At 38.9% G+C, this 20631-nt stretch overlaps 1 protein-coding gene across 1 annotated transcript in view; it reads left to right on the top strand.

The window, feature by feature from the left end:
* Positions 1 to 430: 430 nt before the first annotated feature.
* The window catches only part of LOC104527835 (ankyrin-3-like), a 25507-nt gene continuing 5306 nt past the window's right edge, over positions 431 to 20631 (top strand). Inside the window, exons 1-7 of the mRNA XM_010171653.2 lie at positions 431 to 490; positions 2340 to 2441; positions 2919 to 3017; positions 3402 to 3500; positions 8097 to 8195; positions 11928 to 12113; positions 13923 to 14021. Coding sequence (XP_010169955.2) covers positions 431 to 490; positions 2340 to 2441; positions 2919 to 3017; positions 3402 to 3500; positions 8097 to 8195; positions 11928 to 12113; positions 13923 to 14021 — 744 coding nt within the window. The remainder of the gene's footprint in view (positions 491 to 2339; positions 2442 to 2918; positions 3018 to 3401; positions 3501 to 8096; positions 8196 to 11927; positions 12114 to 13922; positions 14022 to 20631) is intronic.

Raw genomic sequence — 20631 nt, 5'->3', positions numbered from 1 at the left:
GGAATAGATTTGTGTATCACTTAGCAGCACCCAAGCTAGCTTGATTTGAAACATTTTTATGTGTCCCCAGGGTGGAAGTGTTACCTAACCTTTGTACTTCTTCCTGTTAGTGAGCAAGTGCTTCCAAGAGAAATCCTTAAAAGACGTAGGCATTGCTCTCCTTCTAGAGTGAAACAGCAGCTAGCTTTTCAAGTGAATATCAGCTATTTATCACTTCTGCCTCCCCTCCTACCTCCATGTTGTTTGAGCAAATAGAAACATTTAAATGTTTCTGAGTACAAGCAGTGTTTCTCCTCTGGCACGCATTAATGTGACTGGCAGGAACTGATTTTCCATAACAAGCTTCTCTGGAGCATCCTTTCCCTGCCCAGAAGCAGCTGTAAACAGCTGATGTTAATTATCGTCCACCTGCTGACTGTGCCAAACGGACATGCCATTACACTGTGACAAAAAAGGCTCCCGGTCTATTAAGTCCTCCCTCATACCTTTGGTAATGCTGATAAAATGCTGATCTGTTTTTTACCTCAGTGGCTGCTGTTGCTAAGCACTGAGAATATGACCTGTCTCCTGTAATCATCTGCATTGTATACTTCAGATGATCTTCCAAATGAAAGTGGAACCTCCCAAGGCAGCTGTTCTTCCCCATAGTCTTTACAATTCTGACCATGTCATTTCTAGTAGCATCTTGGTTTTGATAGAGCATAATTAAACATTGGTATTGGGGGCTGTTTTGTTGGAAGCACATTGCAGGAACTGATTTGTAATGATCAGCGTGATGTGCTTGGAAAATAATGACTAAGAGCAGGAAAGGTTGCAAGCTAGTAATTTACCATAGCAAAGTAGAATGCCATGTGTGCAAAACTGAGGAGAAAATGAGAAGTCCTTGTTGTATTGAAAGTACTGGTAAAATAGACTTGTAGCTTGTCCTGTTACAAAGAAGAAAGCAGACTACATACCCACTTACCATTTTGCTGTCATTATGCCCAAGATTGCTTCATCGTGCATGTGAAGGTAACTTCAGATGGGCTTGAAGCCCCGCTTGAACAGAACATCTGGTTTGCAGTGGCTGCATTGACAGGAAAGAAATCTATAGCAAATCCAGAAAATGGGGAATGGAGAAAAAACCAAACAAACAATTTGAACACTGAATAAGTGAACTTTGGTGTCAGGGTGTTTTGTATTTCTCTCAGCAGTTACTACCTTTAATTTTTTCTCTAAAGGTAATTGTTGCACTCTTTTAGAACATTAAAGGATCATAAAGCACTTAAAGTTGTAGTGGTGTAAGCCTATGATAAAATGATAAAAAAAAAAGACAGTTATTCCTGTTATACTAATGGAGAAGAGGACACACACACACACACACCCACACGCACACAAAAGTGTTGACTGCCCAAGATGTCAGGAGAAGCCACGGCACAGACAAAATCAAAGATTATATGATTTGTCCCTCTTGAAAGCTAAACCAGTTCGTTCCACTTGCTCCAAGGCAGGATCAGCATTATCTAAACTGTCCTTGGTGGTTATTTGCATAACTTGCTTTTAACACCCTCGGGGGATGGGAATTACTTTCAGTGATCTCTTTCATGACTTAACCATCCTTTCTGCCATCCTTACATTCAAGCTGAAGTAATCACAAAGCAAATTTGCACAGTTATTTTAAAGCAAGATCTGAAAAAAAGTAAAATACAGTTTAGATAATGGCACTGTACCTAGGGATTTCTGCCTACTTCACTGAATGTGGACAGATATTGTAAATAAAACGTGTCATAAAATGAGGGCAGATGGGGAAAATAGAACAAAATATAATCAGATATTAGACTGTAAAGTGCTTTAATTTTCCATGTTTTTTTTATTCAGGTAGTCCAGTTCTTCAATGTTGAGTATTTTGGATTTTTTTAAAATCTGTCATGGGAGATCTCTCAGTACTGGTTTGATCTGTCCAGCTTGGACATTAATGGTTGTGTGGCACTTTTGGAAAGAGCAGAGTGGTTTCCACGGAGTCCTATCCTGAGCCTTACCATGTTTATCTTCCATGCTGGGTACCAGATGTGTCCCTGGCTACTAGCCTTACATGTTAGACAGTGCTGCATAATTCACGTTCATATATAAAGTCAACTCCTGTGCTGCCCAGTCAGGCGGATGGCCTATTTACACCAGAGGGAGTTTGCATACACAGGGAGGGCAGGATTTGACCCATATTTGATTAGGCAGTTTGGGATCCTTTCATGTCTAGTTAAAGGTGTATATAATATGTTGTATCATTAGTAACTTGTTTGCCAAGGGAATATATTTTTATACTGTGCTGTAATTTCTAATGGGACTTTTCTTTTTTCTTGTAGTCTGACACAAATGCAAGTTACTTGAGAGCTGCTCGAGCTGGCAACTTGGAAAAGGCTCTCGACTACTTAAAAAGTGGAGTGGACATCAACATTTCAAATCAGGTTGAGTAATATTTTGATCGAATTTGCTGGATAAATACCTTTCTCACTGTTTCTCAAATCTATCTTTATATTTGCACTTCATGCCAGTGATACCTTATGTGTTTTTTTGATGAGCTATGTTTACATATTTTATCCAATTAAAACTTTTTTTTTTTTTTTACCCCTTACCAAGACATCATTTCATTTCCACTTGGAGAATATTGTGCTATTTAATGTTATCTTTCATTCCATTTGTATTACATCAGATCATGGGACAGCACATAAAACTTGAGACCTCAGAGCTAGTATATTCTGACTTAATTCATACTCCTTCCTTGTAATCTAGTTCCTGTAATGTTTACAGAATAATAGTTTTTGGAAGCAGTCCTTTCACTGGGATATAATAATTTGTCTCCTGATACGTTGCTTGCTATGCTGGAAAACCTTCACCAATCTTTTCCATTGCTTTTCTTTTTTTCCTTCTTTTTTTTTAATCAGAATGGGTTGAATGCTCTCCATCTTGCCTCCAAAGAAGGACATGTAGAAGTTGTCTCTGAACTGATACAGCGAGGTGCCAGTGTGGATGCAGCAACAAAGGTTAGTCAGGCCTATCTAATAGTTCTCTTAATCACACTGACGTCATAGGTACAAAGTGTCAGCCAACTGATTACAGACGTTACTGCAGCAGTAATTGTCCATTTTCCACTGGTGAAGTGGTCTCACTAATTTTTTAATAGAAGATTTTTAGATTATAGTAAATATCATAGGTTGCTCAAGATGATGTTTACTGATAAAACTGTAGATTCCTGTCTTAGTTTCTGTCCATGTCTTCCAGAGTAACTTACCCACTAGATGTTTTCAGTAACAGTATGTTATTGTAAGAAATGCTATATTTTAAAGTGGAAGATGTTCTTGATAGTATTGTAATGTATTCAAGCTCCAGTTTTGTACTTTTTCAAATATTACTGTCTCTCATTTTAGAAAGGAAACACAGCATTACACATAGCATCCCTTGCTGGACAAGCAGAAGTAGTCAAAGTGTTGGTTACAAACCGGGCCAATGTCAATGCACAGTCTCAGGTAAAGTAATATTTTTCTATTTGGTACTATCAAAAACTTTGCTGACATTGAAATCCTTCTCCCCTTATGAACTGTGATATTATTAAATATATTGGGTAGGTCTCATTGTATTAATGCTGGCTCTTGAAAATAGGGTTTGATAGAATCAGTCAGATTAATGTAATCCTGCTAACATTAAAGAAAAACATTATTTTTTGGCTGTTCCACCCACATAGGTAACTGACAATAGGTGGAAGGACAAAGTTTAAACACACAGCTGCCATTTTATTAGTGAAGCAGGGATTTTAGTGAGTATAATGCTGAGTTCATACCCATCTTGTAACTCAACATAAAATTAAAACTTTTAATGCTTCCATCTCTCCCCCTTCTGCTCTACCCCTTGCCACATGGTCAGAGTGTACCTTCAACATATCAGGTCTTGTTTTCCCCTACAGGCATGGCAGTGCAGTGAAATGCCAGGTTGTGTTCAGGTCTTCTCCTACACAGGATGTCAACCATCAGTTGAGATTAAGTTGCCCACTTCATTCATCAACAGAGAAAGCATAAAAATAACATCTCTGTTTTAAGTTGTCTAGAAGCCACACAGATGCTCACCCTTGGAGATGAAGAAGTGGAAGCACATCCAGTGGAAGCACACGCAGGATTCTGGAAGTGGTTGTGTAACAGGCAGCACAGCAAAGCATTTACCCTTCAGCCTTAGATCTGCCCTCCAGTATCCTAGGAGCTGCTAATTGTTACAGAGTCAGAATAGGTACTGATAGAATAGGAGAGCCGGGAGAGAACTTGTTCAAATGCAAGGGATCCTGTTTCACATAATTCAGTGTCTCAGGCTTAAGTGAGCTCATCCTCTTCCCTGATACAAGGAGGTACTGCAAGCGTATACAGAGCTTTTAGATTTCTCAAGTCCTTTGAATGAATATTTAGGTCAATTATAGAAAATTTGACATAAGGGAAAACAGTGCTGGTGTTAAGAGAAAAGCAGCAAAATGAAACAGATGAAAACTCTGGCTGAAAAAATGCGGAAAACACAGATTTTTGAAAGCTGAGTGTCTGTGCCATAGGAGGTGTTCCTGCATGCCTGTTCCATTTGTGTTCTCCCTGCTCAGGGGCTGGCTGTTAGTGTCAGAGAAAGGGAATCAGATTAAGAAATAGTCTTCTCATCTGGCCCAGTATTGCCATTCTTCTATATTATGAAGGTGTGAGCATGATAGAAAATGTTTTTTAAAGCGGGAAGTTTTAAAAATGTACCTTCTAAGGAAATATTGGGGCTTTTTAACGATCTCTCAAATAATATGAGCAAAATGTTTAATAGAATCTATTTCAAAAATGTTAGTTATTTATGATCTTTATTTCTTGTTTCCTTTACCTGGACAAAGAAAATAGGCTACTCAGTTCTCCTGTCTTATTCTTTTATACTAGTGAGATACAGAAATATTTGGTTCCAGGCATTATATAATTTGAATTTAAAGGGAACAACAAAACGTAGCTTTAAGTACAATCTTCCATGACTGTTAAGAAACAAAACAAAGCAGAAATATTTCCAGTGGTTTTCCTGTTAAAGAAATTAAGATGACTTTGAAAGGATATTTTATGCTTGTGTTTGAGAACTTGTGTATTCAGCCCTAAAACTAAAAATAATCTGAGATTGTAAGCATTTTATGTAACTGCATTGTCCATACACCCTAAGGTTTTGCCACATGTTACCTTTATTTTCCTAACATATGAGAATTAAAGATTTTTTTTTCCCCCCCATTATGGATGCCTTTGATGTCTTTGCTTGAGAGACGTATGTATTGGCCATTCCACACCAATACCTGGCAGTGAGATACTCCCATTGGGTTTAGTCTTTTTGGGAGGTCCCTGGACCACCATGTTACCAGACTGCCCCTGGACCAGCTTTGTCCGTGGTATTGAGCATCGCTTGAGTCTTCCCAGAGCTTAGAATAAAGTTCTGCTGAATTTGGCACACCCACAGACTACCCAAGTTTTTTTTGTTTTGTTTTTCTTTTTGAAAATAAGTGTTTCCTGCTTCCATTCTAAATGCAAATGTTTGAAACTAAAAAAAATAATCTTTGTTTCTAGCTAAGTTAGTAAATAGATATTGAGTATGCCATGAAATTATAGGGAAAAATGCCAGACTCACTATAATAATAACCAGCAATGTGACATATTAGGTACATTAGCAATCACTTTCTGGCTTCTTTGTTTTTTATTAAGTAGAATTTTGACTGTATAGTAACAAAACCGTTAGGCCTTGCTTCTGGAGAGTGCATTAACATGTTGCTAACTTTAGGCTTTGCCTCCAGTAGGACTTCAGTGTCTGCTTTATGGTTGCAGCGATGCTTTCCTGAATAGAGACCAAATTATCAAGAACTGGAACAGCAACAGACCTTGCAGCCTGTGCAAGCCTTGTAAACACGTGGCTTCACAGCTGCTCAGTGTCTTGTTGATAGTAGGGTTCCTCTTGAATCAAACATCCAGTTCACGCCATTTCCTCTCCAGCTGTCCTTTCTTCTGACCTCCTATTTGTCTGTGCTGCCAGTGAAGCCTGCATGCTTGGCCTCAGGTCACCTGCACTCTCCTGCGTGCTCTTGTGTTGGACGTGTGCCCTGCAACTCTGCCCTGTTGCTGTGACAGTCAAATATGTCTCAGCTGTTTTCACTGTGGCTACTATAACTATGCCAAAATTCACTGCTATAGGTTTTAGGCCATGGTCTTCCTTCATCTCTCCCGAGCCCAGAATGTTGATGTTTTTTTCTGTGATGCAAATATACGGCCAAACTCTTCTCAGCTCATCTTTGTTTGGCTCCATTGGTTTCCTGCAAAATCTAGGTCAGTGTCCTTTGTAACTGTTCTAGCTGAATAGCTAAGATGCTTTCCCTGTGCCTTCCAATCTGCCGAAATATCTGCCATGGTCACGCTGCAGAAGTGAAAGTGCTGATACTCTCAGCCAAACCCAGTCATATGGAAGCAGTTCCTGAAGTTCTCTGTTATTTAAGCCAGATGAAATCTCTCTTCTGTTTCACCTGTTATTTTTAGCTAGCGTTTACCTCCTGTTTTAGTTTGTATTTCCTTTCCTCCTTGTTCTCTCCACTCTCCAGAGTAATCACCAGAAGTGATTACTTCTGGTGGTAGAGTGTGTGGTAGAGCGAGAGGTCTTGGGGGAGATCTTTGGAGGGAGCAGTTGAAGAGGGAAGCTGCTACTCTCACTGCAGCTGACACTGCGTGAAGTTTACTTAAGAGAAGTCTGAGGTTCACAGAAATCCCAATGGCATGATATCTGGAAGATAGTGAGAAGAAAGACAGAACCCTAACGGAGCCCACTAAAACCTCAGTGACCTCCTGGCCAAAACATTTAATGGTGTCATCACCCATGCTGTTACCATAAGGAAAGGAATCTGGCAAAACCTAGCAGTGGTATGTCTGACAGAGTAATGCCAGAGTGCGAAGGGTAAAAACAGGTATCATGATAGATCAGAGGAGGAAGGGATTGCTATTCTTGTTGCTGAGGCTGCTTTGGTTGCTTCAGCAGTACCAAACTCTCAGTCAATAGCATATGGACATTTTAAGTTGTTACTATGAAAGGTATTTACCACTGGTTCAAAATTCTGTTGAACTAAGGGACATGCAGTACTATATGAAAGCCAAGCAATTTCAGGTCCAAATCTGCAACTACTAAAAATTCCTTTAGAGGTATCTTGATCCCAGAACAGTTCTCATTACTTCATTTTGCTGTTTTTGTTTTCTGAGGGACATCAAAGCTGTGAATTTTAGAAATGCATAGAATAGGGAAAAATACATTGCCTTAATGTTAATCCCCAAAAATTCAGTTCCTGAAAGGCTGTGACCTGTATACGGTTAGGGCAAAGACAAAAGCATTGACTGTAAGAGGAAAGCACTTGCTAAAGATTGAGTTAAGCTCAGCAGCCTCTAATACTTGTATTGCATTGATTGAATCACTCAAGCGTAATTTGAGAAATGCTCTAATGTGGTCAGAAACACTGATATACCTCTGTCTCAAACTACTGAGAACCAACAATCCTCAGATCTCCTGGTGCCTGAAATGTGAAGTAGCTCAGTGACTACAAGCAGGCTAAGCTCAGAAGGCAGCTCTTTGAGAAGACAAAAGGCATAAGTAGCTGGTACAAGTGAAAGAGAAGTCAAAGCTAAGGGAAAGAAGAGAAAAAATTGGAAAGTATTCTGAAGAGCCAGTGCTCTTCCTTTTGCTACACACTTGTATTTACCTGTCCCATTTTGCATTTCCATTGCTGTGGCTGTGTTTATCAGGAGTCATAACTCATCTCTACCAAATGATCTGTCCAGATTAGTTTTTACTTTAACTTCACAACTGATATAAAAGGAAGTATTCTTGCTTAGCTATGGGAATTGTATCTGGTCAGCATAAAAATTCTACTGTGTCCTTTTAAATAATATTACCCTTCTCCTGTCTTTACTTAAATCAAGGGAGATCATGTCATTAACCGCCAAGTCAGTGCACAGTTTATTTGGTTTCCTCCTAATCAACCTGAGTTTGGCAGATCTGTGGTATGTATGAAGTATTTGTGGAGTGTTTACACTCTTGTTTTCCTGTTTCAGAATGGTTTCACTCCACTGTATATGGCAGCCCAAGAAAACCACCTGGAGGTTGTTAAGTTTCTTCTTGACAATGGTGCCAGTCAAAGCCTTGCCACAGAGGTAAAAGTTTTAATTTTACACTTTATGAACAAAGTAAAATGTACTTCAGCAGTGATTCTTGACAGCTTATATCAAACTAGTCTTTTAAGTACAAAATTATAGACCAATAAAAATTTCTCTCTGTGAAGTGTGCTAATGAAAACTGAGTTACTGGCTTTTCAGCAATTTAAACCATCTCTTGCCATTTCTAAAATTAAAAATTACTTTAACTAGAAACAGTTCTAAAAATAGGTGTGTTCTTAGTCATAACTGGTAATCTTTCAGGGTAAGTGCTCGAACAGGGAAGCTGTGTGCATAATATGAAAGTTCACTGTGCTTTCCTTAAAAATAGTGAGTAATGTGGAGGACAACCATAAAGCAAGGACAACTGTTTACCTGTGCCTTGGAGCCAGCCCTGGGACATCAGGGAAAACCCAGGGTTGCTTAGTGCTTGGAATATTTTCCGAACTGCATTTATTGCCATTGTGATACCCTCTCAGTAGCTCCTAGTTATTCCAGTTGATCCTGCGGTGACATTTTCAAGCTGACGGAAAGATGCATGGTCTGTCCTTGAAGGTGTTCTGTGATCTTTCTAGAATAAAGATATCTTGCTTTAAAAAGTAACTCTTAACTCAAATAAGGCAACCTGGAAGGAAAAATAATTAAATATTATTTATTTTTATTAATATAAAAATATTAATAGCTGTACTTAATTGAGATAGATTTTTTAATCTGATGAATTTTCAGTTTTCTTAATTCTAGGATTTTGTTACAAAAAAAAAAAAAAAATATATATATATATTGCAGTATGTGCTATCTCTAATACTTATTAAATTATGATTGCTCTATCTGGACTGATTCCATGAAGGAAATAATGTTTATTTGAAAAAGTCCTACTTTTTGCAAAATATGAAATGCAAAATTCGTTTATTGCATCACTGTACCTCATAATATCACGGTATAATAATGTACGTATGGAATCTTTTCTTCTGAAGTCAGCACTGTAAAAAATGAATCACTAATGGATCAAAATCATGTTTTCAAAATCAGTAAAAGTTAGTTATAATTATTTATATTTCTATTGTTTTGTAAAAACTTGGAAACAAAAGTCATGGGGACCCCAGAGATGTACAATAGGTTCAGACTTTTGGAGATATTCTTGCCACTGTATGATTTTCTGAAAACATAAAATTTTAAAATTGTGCATGGGTAGTTGGTTCTTTTCCTTTGGTATTGTTTTTCCCTTGAGCATTATATGTCAGTTTAGGTTGAGCTTCCCTCCAACTCAGCTTGATGATAAGGTACAATCTAATTTTATCCATGGAGAATTCCTTTGAAGATACCAGACTGCAAAACAATGTTACCTTTACTGCCTTACTTGTTTTGTGATAGTTGCTTATGGATGCTTCTTTATTTTATCTTGGTCCAAATTTTCATATAAATCTGATTGATCTTCATCTTTGTAAGTGCAAAAGCCTTTGTTATTACATGATTGGCACTTTGCTAAATATTAATGAAAAATTAAGTTCTCTGACAAAGGTATTTTAATCTAAGTAAAAAACAGAACCAACTATTTTCTTTAAATTGTTTTTAGTTTGGGGGGGGTTGTTTTGTTTTGTTTTTTTCTGGAGTGGGCTTTGCCTTATGTTTTAAAGTGCAGTTGTTAATTATAGTACTGACATCATGGTACTTGCTCACAACTGCTTTTTTTGAGTTGTCATCTTCTGAGAGCATGTGGTGGAAATGCATTCTTGTTGGTGGTAATTTCTTGGTTGCAGTTTGTTTGGCCTTCGTACAGTAATCTCTGCACACACTGAAATGATGGACAACTCTCGTCAGAGTGAAGAAACTGGGAGTATAGGGGATGGCAGCTGTTCTGGGATTGAAATTAAGTGCTCCCTCCCATTTGTCCACTCCCTTTTCCCTAAGGAAAGGAGAAAATGTGTTCCTGGGATATATATATATATATTTTAAATATTATTGTTACTCGCATTTTTTAAGCAGAAAGGAAAGCTCAGTGAAAAAAGATATTGTAGATAGCTAACCCACTTTTCTCTGTGAAGTGGCTGGCTGTGCCACTGCCACCAGCTGCATAAACAGACCAGGAAGCCAATGGCTCCGGGTCACTAAGGCACGAGCTGTCGCACTCTGGGTTTCTCCAGGCAAGAGCCTCCATTTCTGCAGGAACTGTGTAGCTATTGCCAGAGCCCTCTTGTGGGGATGCTCAGGGAGCTTTTTGGCCTTCAGAGCTACACAGCATTTTTCACACCCTGTGCTGCTCTCTGTCCGCAGCCTGTGTGGTTGTTTCAGCCCAGGAACTGCTCATGGACGAGGTCCTGCTACTGGGGGTGATGAGGATGGTGAGCTGGAGGCAAAGGGGAAGGCTGTAGTTAAATGAGTTTAAAAAAATTTATTGGAAAAAAAAGTGCTTGTTAGGACTGAAGGAATTTCAGTGATTGCCACCCCCCAAAAAAATTTGGAAAAAATGCTCTTTTTCAGATTTCCTCCTGTTTCTCCTCCTAAATTGAGATGCTCTTTGTTTGGTAAGCCAGAGAGAGAAATTCTTTATTGAAAACATTTCTTTTAGTTCCAATAGTTAAAAAGTCAGCACTGGAACTCTGCACTCTTGACATAGGGTGAGGATCTACATTCTTCTGTGTCGTTGCCTTGCTTTTATTTAACACTTACAGTTTCACCATGACAGAAGTAGTTGAAAAGTGAAAGAAGATGTTTAACTACTGAACTGTAAATGGAGTTTGGTAATATAAGCTTTGGTTATATTGATTGAGAGTCAAATGTAATAAATAAATATGCCAAGCAGAGTCATTTGCTTTTGTGATTTTTTTGAGTGATTTATGGGTATTATCTTGGACAAAGCTGAAAGTATTCCTGGATTGGAATGCCACTTAAATGTTTGAGAAGAAGCAAAATCTAAATGACAACTCTTTCATTCTTTAGTTTTCTAAGGATCTATAAAAATAAAATTATAAAAACATCTCAGACTGTACTTCTAATGTGTTTGAGGAGTCTGCTCTAAAATCTATTAAACAAAAATCTTCTATTTCTCATGTTTCTTATTCTTCGCTGCCTTGGTTGGCTATTTGCTAGTCTGAAAGGAAATAATTTCTGTTTGTAAGGGGATTGTCCATCACATCCATATAAATTTTCATAAGTGGAAGTTGTAGTAAAATAATTGATATAATGGCAAAATGTGTTATCCATATTCAAATATTATTTGATTTAAAATCCACCTATAAAAATATATCATAGGATTAGAGCTAAAGTTTTTTTGTTTTGGTTTGGTTTTTTTCCTTAAGAAACATACAATATAAGCTGTAGCTGTGGGGGAATGGATGATAATTTGCTATGGAAACATCATTAACAATTTTAATTTTAATATTTTATCTTTTTATACCTTTTATATAATTATACACTTTATTATACGCATACTTATTTATGTAACTGTTAATTGGTAAGTAATTTCACACTTTTTTTCCTCAAGTCTCAATCATTTTTGTTTCTTTGTGTCTTATAATTTTACATTTAAGTCTGGAGTGAACCATTTGGGACCTGGTTCACCAACACTTTACTCCAATTTCAGTGTCATTGCTGGGTACTTTTAATTTGCACTATGCTACACTTTGCCTTTGAATTTGAGCTAGTACTGTTCTAAAGCTGAGATCTCTTCCCTTTCCCTTTCCACCTACTGGCAAGCTTGGAACATGTGTTGAGAGTCCCCATTGTATGTTGCAGGATGGTTTCACGCCTTTGGCAGTAGCTTTGCAGCAAGGTCATGACCAGGTGGTTTCACTGCTGCTTGAAAATGATACAAAGGGAAAAGTCCGTCTTCCTGCCCTTCACATCGCTGCTCGCAAGGATGATACGAAGGCAGCAGCTCTGCTCCTGCAGAACGACCACAATGCCGATGTGGAGTCAAAGGTCAGTTGTAAAAAGAAAAAAGATCTGATGCTATTAAGTGCTGACCACATGTATTACATCCAGTGAAGGTCTTCCTAAGTGTGAAGTATTTTGCTGCAGTTACACATAACTTTCTCCTGTAGTGTGTGACTTAGAATAATGTTTCATTTGCTTCCTTTGCCTCTTTCTACCCCACTCCCTTTTTCTTTAAGTCAGGGTTAATTTCTGCTGTATAAACTTTGCAAGTGGAAAATAATAAGCAAAATATTATCAGAATTATTCTCCTGGGAATGAAAGCCACTTCTGCAGTGGTGTGCTATAGGCATTGTACAATTAAGTAATTTGGTTGGTTGTGCAGTTGCTACTTTAAGAGCTTTGGTAAACATGTAACAATTAACATTCAAAATACTTGATCATTCAGCTTCCATTCAGTCGAGCTTCCTTTGTATGCCGATTGTGCTGTCATCTGAGCTGCTGTGCCACGTAGCAGTCATGAAGCTTTTTGCATCCATATCACCAGTGGTGAACTAACCGTTCATTTTTTCCCCCTTCTTTGCTTCCAAATGTGTTAACCTAGATGATGGTGAATAGAACAACAGAGGTATATATAAATATATATATGCATCATCATTCCTCCATGACTTAGTGCTGCTGCATCATTTCTTCCTCCTCCTTTTTGCATTGCCTTTTATAGGTTAGATACCTGCTTTAGATGAAATGAAGTAGCATGTGCTAGAGAAGACTGTAGTTTAGATACCAGGGCTTTCTGCAGCTGAAACTAGGGTTTAAAAGTAAGAGTAAGCATTCTTGGGAACTAACTGCTGTCATAAAAGGGCCATATTATGTAAGATGGAGTTTTCAGGGATTCTCATGGAACATATGTTTATCAGATATGTTAAGAGCTGCAGACAACCCTGTCATGTTGTGCATCCAGATCTGATTTTAGGCTTCTGCATGACACTTACCTTGATGGTGTCAGCAAATAGAATGATCTGAGAATGGTTTTATACCTGCAGAACTCCCAAAGCAAGGCAGTGGCAGCTAGCATGGCTTGCTAACAATTTAGAAATGCATCTAGTTCCCATAAGGTTTCATACTTTGCAGGACTGATGGAATTGCTGCATGTTTTAGCATTATTTTAAAGGGAAGTAAAACTTCTTAAATATGAAAATAAGTTGCTGAAGTAATTTTATCAGTAAGGCATCTTCTAATTAGGATGTTCAGACACTCATGGTGTCTGAACATAACCCAGTGTGATTGCCCACAGTGGGAGCCTGATCTTTATGGTACTAATCCTTGGAAGAAAAAAAATCCATATTAATAATTTAAAATCAACTTTGATGTTGTTTGCATTTGCATCTACTTTGAATTTATAAAAAACAGTTAGCAAGTATCTTTAAATGACTTGTATCTGAACTTCTGCAAAGAATCTCTAAGAGATTTAACTTGCAATACTGACATAATACTGTTAGCAACTAGATATTTCTGGTTAGAAATTAATTTCTTATAAAAGACAGATGGTTGCTTTAATACTCAATTGTTTTACTGTTGCTTTTCTGGAATAACTGAAAGTTTTATTCTACTCTGGTCTTCAAGAATAATTATGTTAATTTTTTTCCCTCCTGCATAGCAATATGATTTTGTTTAGACTCTCTGAGAGTCTATAAATAAACATCAGTGAGTGAAAATTTGTACAGAATTGGAATGGTGACTTGCAGCAGACTCCTATTACTAGCTTTTGTCAGTGATATGATACAAATTTTGGAGTACCAATGAAATATATATAAAAAAAAAAGTTTCTATTGGCTTTGTTTCCTTTTGTTTTTACAGAGTGGGTTCACTCCCCTCCACATAGCTGCTCACTATGGAAATATCAATGTAGCTACATTGCTGTTAAATCGGGGTGCTGCTGTGGACTTCACTGCAAGGGTAAGTGTGAAATATTAGTTATGCTCAGTTTGCTTAATCATCACTTCAAAATACTTTTTCCACAAAGGTGCAGAAAGGTACATTGCTCTTGCCAGCCAAGGCACCTGACCTGACTGCTTTTATTCTGTTACCGTACAATGTAAAGGAAGTTTCCCTGGGTTGCTGTATTGAACATGAGCTGTAGTCCTCACCTTTAAAAACTTCTGTTTTAATCAAAAAGAGCTGCTATTTTCATAGTTCCAGTGTTGCAAAAGGTGGGCTAGGATTCAGTGAGATGAATGCTTCCACCTGTAGCTTTAACATACAGCAGGAGTGCTGTCCCTCTTGAATTGTCCTCAATATATATAGTTGTTTCTAGTGACCATGAGGTGCAGGTGTAGCAGTGAATAAAGTGGCTGTACCTGCACTGCACATGCAAGAGTCAGAGGATACATGAAGGAGATCTGAGAAACTGGAGAGGCAGAAAATGAAATGAAGTATAGAAATGGACGGGAGTCGCTAACGGGAGCTGTATGGCAGAAACCACAATAAGGTGGGGGAACTAAGCCTCCTGACTCTGTAAGCTGTGCACCAAAGTCACGACACAGCCCAGGGAGTGACAGGGTAGTTCCTCAGATGTATGAAAAGGGATTGGGAGCCAGGAGGAAAATGGTATGGTCTTTCCTGGTGTCCCCTTGGTTTACTCTGGGCTGGGTGGGGAACAGCTGACCAGTGGCTTCAGCTGCATCTTCTTACTTGGAGAGTGGGTCCATGCTCCCACAGACAGCTGGACTGCTCTATGAGCCTGGTGCCAGTAGGGCCTCATCGTGCAGCCCGGGACAAAGTTTGACCGTATCTGCTGTCAAGGGTCAGGTCTATCAAAAGACCAAAGAGGAATATTGTGTGGTCAGGGTAGGGAGCATGTGGGAACAATGAAATGGAAGCAGAAGTGTACAGGACAGAAAATGACAGAGGTAGCTTATATATAGTTGTAAGACCAGGAAAATAAAGAGATGTATATGCACAGGGATATAGCAATATGAAGGGCAAAGAAAGAGATTGTGGCAGGCATGAGACCAGAGACAAAAGAAAGGCAAATGCAGAGGTAACACAAAATTTAATGAGCCAGGATGGAGAGCTTAGAGAATGGTAGGGTAGAGAGGATGTGGGCAGAGAGCTGAGTAGGTGCCATAGAGTATGCAAGGCTTTAAGGAGGAGAAAGCAGGGAGAGGGATTAGGGACATACAGATAAATAGAAAAGGGGCTAACATTCAAAATAGGTTAGTATTGGAAAATGCTGGAGCTAGAACTTCCTACTGAAGTTTTAAAAATTAGTTTGCTCATTAGTTTCTTCAATAATTGGGCTGTATGAATAAGAAGATGCCTATGGAATTTGACACCAAGCCAGGAACAGTTGTCAGTACAGAAAGTGTGCAAGAGAACATGGAAATGTGTTGAAATTCATGGTGGAAAACTGATCAAACTCTTGGCTAAAGAATACACATATTTCTCCTGTTGGTTTCTACAATATACCAGCCAAGAAAGAAGAGGACCAGTCTATATTAGTTGTTGACTGTGTGATATGGTTTGGGGAGGAGGCGGAGGGCGGGTGGGGGAGGTGCAGAGGGAAAGGCCCAAAAAAGCAAATGTGATTTCAGGTTATTCCAAGGGATTTCTGATACAGATTGAAACTGAAAAACCAACCAAACATACAAAAAACCCACCAAACCAAACAAAAAACCCACCAAAACAGAACAGAGACTGTTCAAGAATTTGCTCAGCAAACCTTATCAAAACAAAGCCGAGAAAGAGGTGTGGTAGTGGTCCCTAGGACAATAAGGAGAGAAACTCAAGGGAGCAAGAGGCATTCAAACTGAAGGCAAATGCTGACATGAGAGTAAATAGATATAAACTGGCCATGAATAAATTTTGTCTAGAAATTTAGATATTTTATATTAAGTATTAATGATTAATAATATTTAATAATTAATATTAAATATAAGTAATGAGATTCTGGAGCAACCTTTCAATTGAAGCAGAAAAGGCAAAAAAACACAATGTGTATTCAAATTATATTTATGAAGGGAATTATGTGGCATGGATAATTCAGCAGCTGCTTTTCAGAAATTTTAAACATATTGCGTTTATTACTTTTACAAGAGGAAAAGTACTATGCCACTGTTTAGAGCATTTGCCACATAGCAAAAAGTGAATTGTAGTATTTCCTTTTACATTAGATAGTTTGTATATCTAAAACCTTGCATTCTTCTATAGTTAAGGAACATATTTACATACAGCAAAGTGTTTGTGGTAAGTATTGCAAGCCCATTTAAACAAAATAATATTGTGTTTATTTAGCATAGAAATTACTATTTTACTTATAAGACTTCTCACATTTTTTAAAAAACAAAAAAACCTGAACAGTTCTTTTTAAGAGACTGTGATTAATAAGGGAAGTCGTTGGAGTATGTGATAGAGCAGGAATATAAATTTCAAAGAAGGACAGACCCAGAATGTTTTCCTTGAACTTTAAGTAGGAGTGCAGGTAAAAAGTGTTGGTGCTGGCCACTATTAATTCAACATAGCATCGTTCAGTGATTTATTAATGAAGATAAATCCCCAAAGCTGAAAGACACTATTTTAAGGCGTGATCCAGTACTTACTAATGCTGGTTAGAAGAATACTAGCAGGTACTGAGATATAGTTGAGTATCAAAGGTAAGGATCAACTCATATATATTCTCCACAAATTATGTTTTCCAAATCACATTCATCACTAAATGTATTTTATGTTATTGGCGAGAGGGAGATCCCAGGTTAGATCCTCATGAAGTTCACAAGCTCAGAGTAGATTTGGGGGTTAAGGGTTTCTGGGAAGTTTCTAACTATGCATGTTTTACTTTCACTGATAATGTTGCCCTCTTATTGCCAAGTCCTTAAATTGACCAAATTAGAGCATTAAGGCATTTCAAACCTTCGTAAGCTTTGGCATTCAGTATTTAATATGCTCTAATCACAGGAGCAAGGAAGACGAATGGGGCCTTGGGTCAACTGTTTCCCACTTGGAAAGATGATTAGAGATTAGCAATGCTACTACATTAGCAATTAGCAGCATTTAGTACCAGCACCATTCAATATCAACTGCCTATGCTTGTTTTAATAAAATAATAAATCTTAGGCTTCAGCAGTTCTGTTCTGGCTTAGGGGCACTGATGGTGAGGACATCCAAAGTAATAAGGCCATCCTCCCCTCCTCTTCGAGATCTGGAAATTCTAGGTTCTCCCTCCATTTGTTGTCATCATCAGAGAGAGGCAGACTGCTCAGATTGCCTGGGAAATGCAGATCGCAATGACATCAGCCCAAACGAGCAGTGGGCTGACGCTGTGACTCAGAGCACTGAACGGCTTGTTTGTGCTTCTGATAGCGGGGTGGGGGCATCTGCAGAGCACATCTCTTCTGTACGGTGGTTGCAAATCTAGGTAAAGTAGCTGTGACAGAAGGAATAGTAGCATAAACAACAGTAATATGGAATTGAATGTTGTTCTTTAGTGCTTATCAGACTGCAGGTTACGAAAGCACAATTGTGCTTGTGAAGCACAATTATCAGCACCGAGTAACAGAGCCCTTGCTTCATCCTTGCTCACCCAAATTGCAAAACAGGTAGAAGTACTACTAGAACAGGGACTAAAAGTGGCCCACAGGTACATTACAGCCTGCCCACTGCCACCTCATTGCCTCTTGTTGTTTTAATTTCTGTAAACAATATCCACAATGTGCTGTCTCTCCTCTGGAGGAAGGGCCCTTATTTGAGTTGTTGACAATCTAAGACTAGCAACAGAGCAAAGACGTGGAAGAGCTGTAACCCAACTAAAATCATACTGTGTATGTGCTGTAGCTTTCAGAAGTACAAAGAGTGAACTGTAGGATGGGGATGTCAGTTGCACTTTGTGCTTTTGCAAACCACTGACCATTTTCCCTTTGTTCTTGTTAAATATGAATCAACACTACTTGTGTATCTCTTAATTTATATTAAAGAAATTTAGGCAAGTATCAATTCTGCAGAGAGATTTGAACAAGAGCAGAGGGTAATGGTAACGGCAGATGCTTGTGTGGAGGGGGCAACATGAAGACGTGTGAGGTCACGATAAATAGCTTGCTCCCATCATTGGTGTAGTGAAGATGGGGAAGGGTGGAGAAAATGTGAATGGATGTGTAGGATGAAGGCAGAGATCTGACCCTTAAGAACAAAGGCAGGGGTGGTAAGAAAAAGAACTGGTGAAAGGATATAAGAAAAAGGAGAACAGACCTGTGGCAAAGGAGATCTCTTCAGCTGCTGTGTTTTCGATGTGTTTTTGAGGCCCAAGGGAAGAAAGAGGTTCCAACAATGAAGGCAGGGAAAGACATGGGCTTGATGATGGCTCTCAGTGCGTAGGCAGGAGGTGAGCAGTGGTGCTGTACTGTAAGTAAATGATGTCCCCAGTGATATGCAGTAGCAGCTGCTCCCCTCACCCCTGCCAGTATATACCTGTCTGCCTCTCAGCTGTCATATACTCCCTTGTTCCCTTCTTTCACTGTATCTAAGAAAAATAGGCATAGCTCCAGGAGCTCTTACAGGTGTTACAGTGCCTGCCAGCCTGGGAGGGTTGCAAATGTACCTGCTTTCGGTTTGCACTCTTCCAGCCCAGTGCCTGATTTCATGTCAGCTCTTCCATTGAACTGCATTAGCATTTCTGTGTCTGTGCTTTCTTCTCTAGCCTTGCTGCAAGTGCAGGGAAAATGGCACAACATGGAAAGCTCCCTCAGTCCAACCTCAGTCCAAGTGAAACAGGATCTCCTTATTGGACTGGATGTTTGCCATTTTGTAATGAAGGAAAATACTCATTCCAAATTGCTTGACTTCTCAGGCTCGAACTCAGCAATAAACCTGTCACAATTACTGGCAGGGTATGCACTGTAGATGTAACAGGAATTTTATGTCTATTCACCATCCTTTTTCTGTAGTACATTTTCATGTGTGGCTATGCTTCTCTGAAACTCTTCAAAGCTAAAGAAATCCCTTCATTGCATCACTACATTTCCCTCTTGCTTAACTGGGAGGCAATCACATATGGGCTAAAGAAGTGCAGGAAAAGAATAAAGGGTAATTGAGGGTGATGTCAGTCTCCTTTCTTAGCTAGATTACCATGTAAGTGCGGTCGATACCTGGGCTTAGAAGGATTGCAACAATACCAGGCACTGTTCTCTTAGCTGGTGATGGCACCTGCAGAGTTCCTGCCCTTTCCCCTTCAGGCCTTGCTCAGGCATCCCCAGGAGCAGTGCGCAGGGAGGGCAGGCAGTTTTGTCTGCTACAGTTCGCAGCCAGCTGCAATGGAGATGAGTGTCCAGACTGCCCTGTGCTAATTCAGTAACAAGAAGGTGCAAATCAGTGATTCTCCAAGACTGCTGTGCAGAGCAGGAAGGTGAGAAAGGTGCTTTGAATAAACTGTGTCTTCTGTGAATTATAGTTAGGAAAAAGTTACCTTGTGGGGGTTCACAGAGTCTTCAGATATCATTCTTCTGTCTGAGATTATCTTCCAGTGGGAAGATCAGTCTAGACCAAGTGAGGAAATGCCCCTGAAGCTCCACCTGTCTCTGAGGAGCACAATGGTTAGAAAGGAAGAAAGAGATTGTTCTCTGCAGCTTCCAGAACAACAGCTGAAAGAAACCTCTGTGACCCCCACATTCACTCCATATTTGAGCAAGTCAGAAGATTCAGGTAGCAAAAGAATCCTCTATATGAAGATGACTTCCAACCATATCTTTCTTGACAAAGGTAGTCACTGTGCCATAAAACTATATCCAACCCTGTGAACAGCCTTCCTGATACACAGCACTCCTCATTCTAGAAAAGATCTCAGTTCTGCTGGGATTGGGCTTTGTCTGCAGAAAGTTTGCTTAATGGAAGATTGAGAAAGGATTTGGTAATTTTGAGAGGGTGGTGTGAGGATAATATGCATTAATGATGACCCTGAGGCTGAGGAGCAGAACACCATTAGCCCATCAAAAATAGCAGGCAGTATGTAAGTGACAGTAATGTAAGAGAAAAACATCTTTTTATTTCTCTAGTGGTAGTTTGCCATAACAGCTCCTTGCTATACTCTTTCTTCTTTTCTTCCAGTATTAATTTTATACAACTCAAGCCTGAAGAAAAGTAAGTGTATAAGCATTCAAGAACTAAATGAGCATAATAGAAGACTTTCATTAAATAGAGAAGAAAAAAGCTGAAAAATTATGCACTGTTGTAAGGTTTCCTGGAAAGCATCTGATTGTGTATTCATCTTTGTACCTATAATTTTTTTTTAATTTCTGAAAGTCCTATACAAGTCTCAGTGAACACTGTAACTGCTACTTATATTCTAAGACTTTTGTCTGCAGGGGTTCTGCTGTATTGTAGCTCCAGTTCTGAATTGCAGAAAAAATACAGAAGGAGAGAATATTGAGTGTTCTCATATACAACATGTTAGTTCCATATGACAGTCTTCACATCAGCAGCGCAATCTTCCCATACCTTTAGGAACTGGTAATAGTGGTAATATCTATGCAGTGTTGTTTATGACAATTCCAGTATATGACAGCCACCAACCAACATTATG

The sequence above is a fragment of the Antrostomus carolinensis genome, unplaced genomic scaffold, assembly GCF_000700745.2.
Source record: "Antrostomus carolinensis isolate BGI_N321 unplaced genomic scaffold, ASM70074v2 scaffold10727, whole genome shotgun sequence".
NCBI lineage: Eukaryota > Metazoa > Chordata > Aves > Caprimulgiformes > Caprimulgidae > Antrostomus > Antrostomus carolinensis.
The sequence above is the reverse complement of the archived record's forward strand: the minus strand, read 5'-3'. Positions and strand labels throughout refer to the sequence as shown.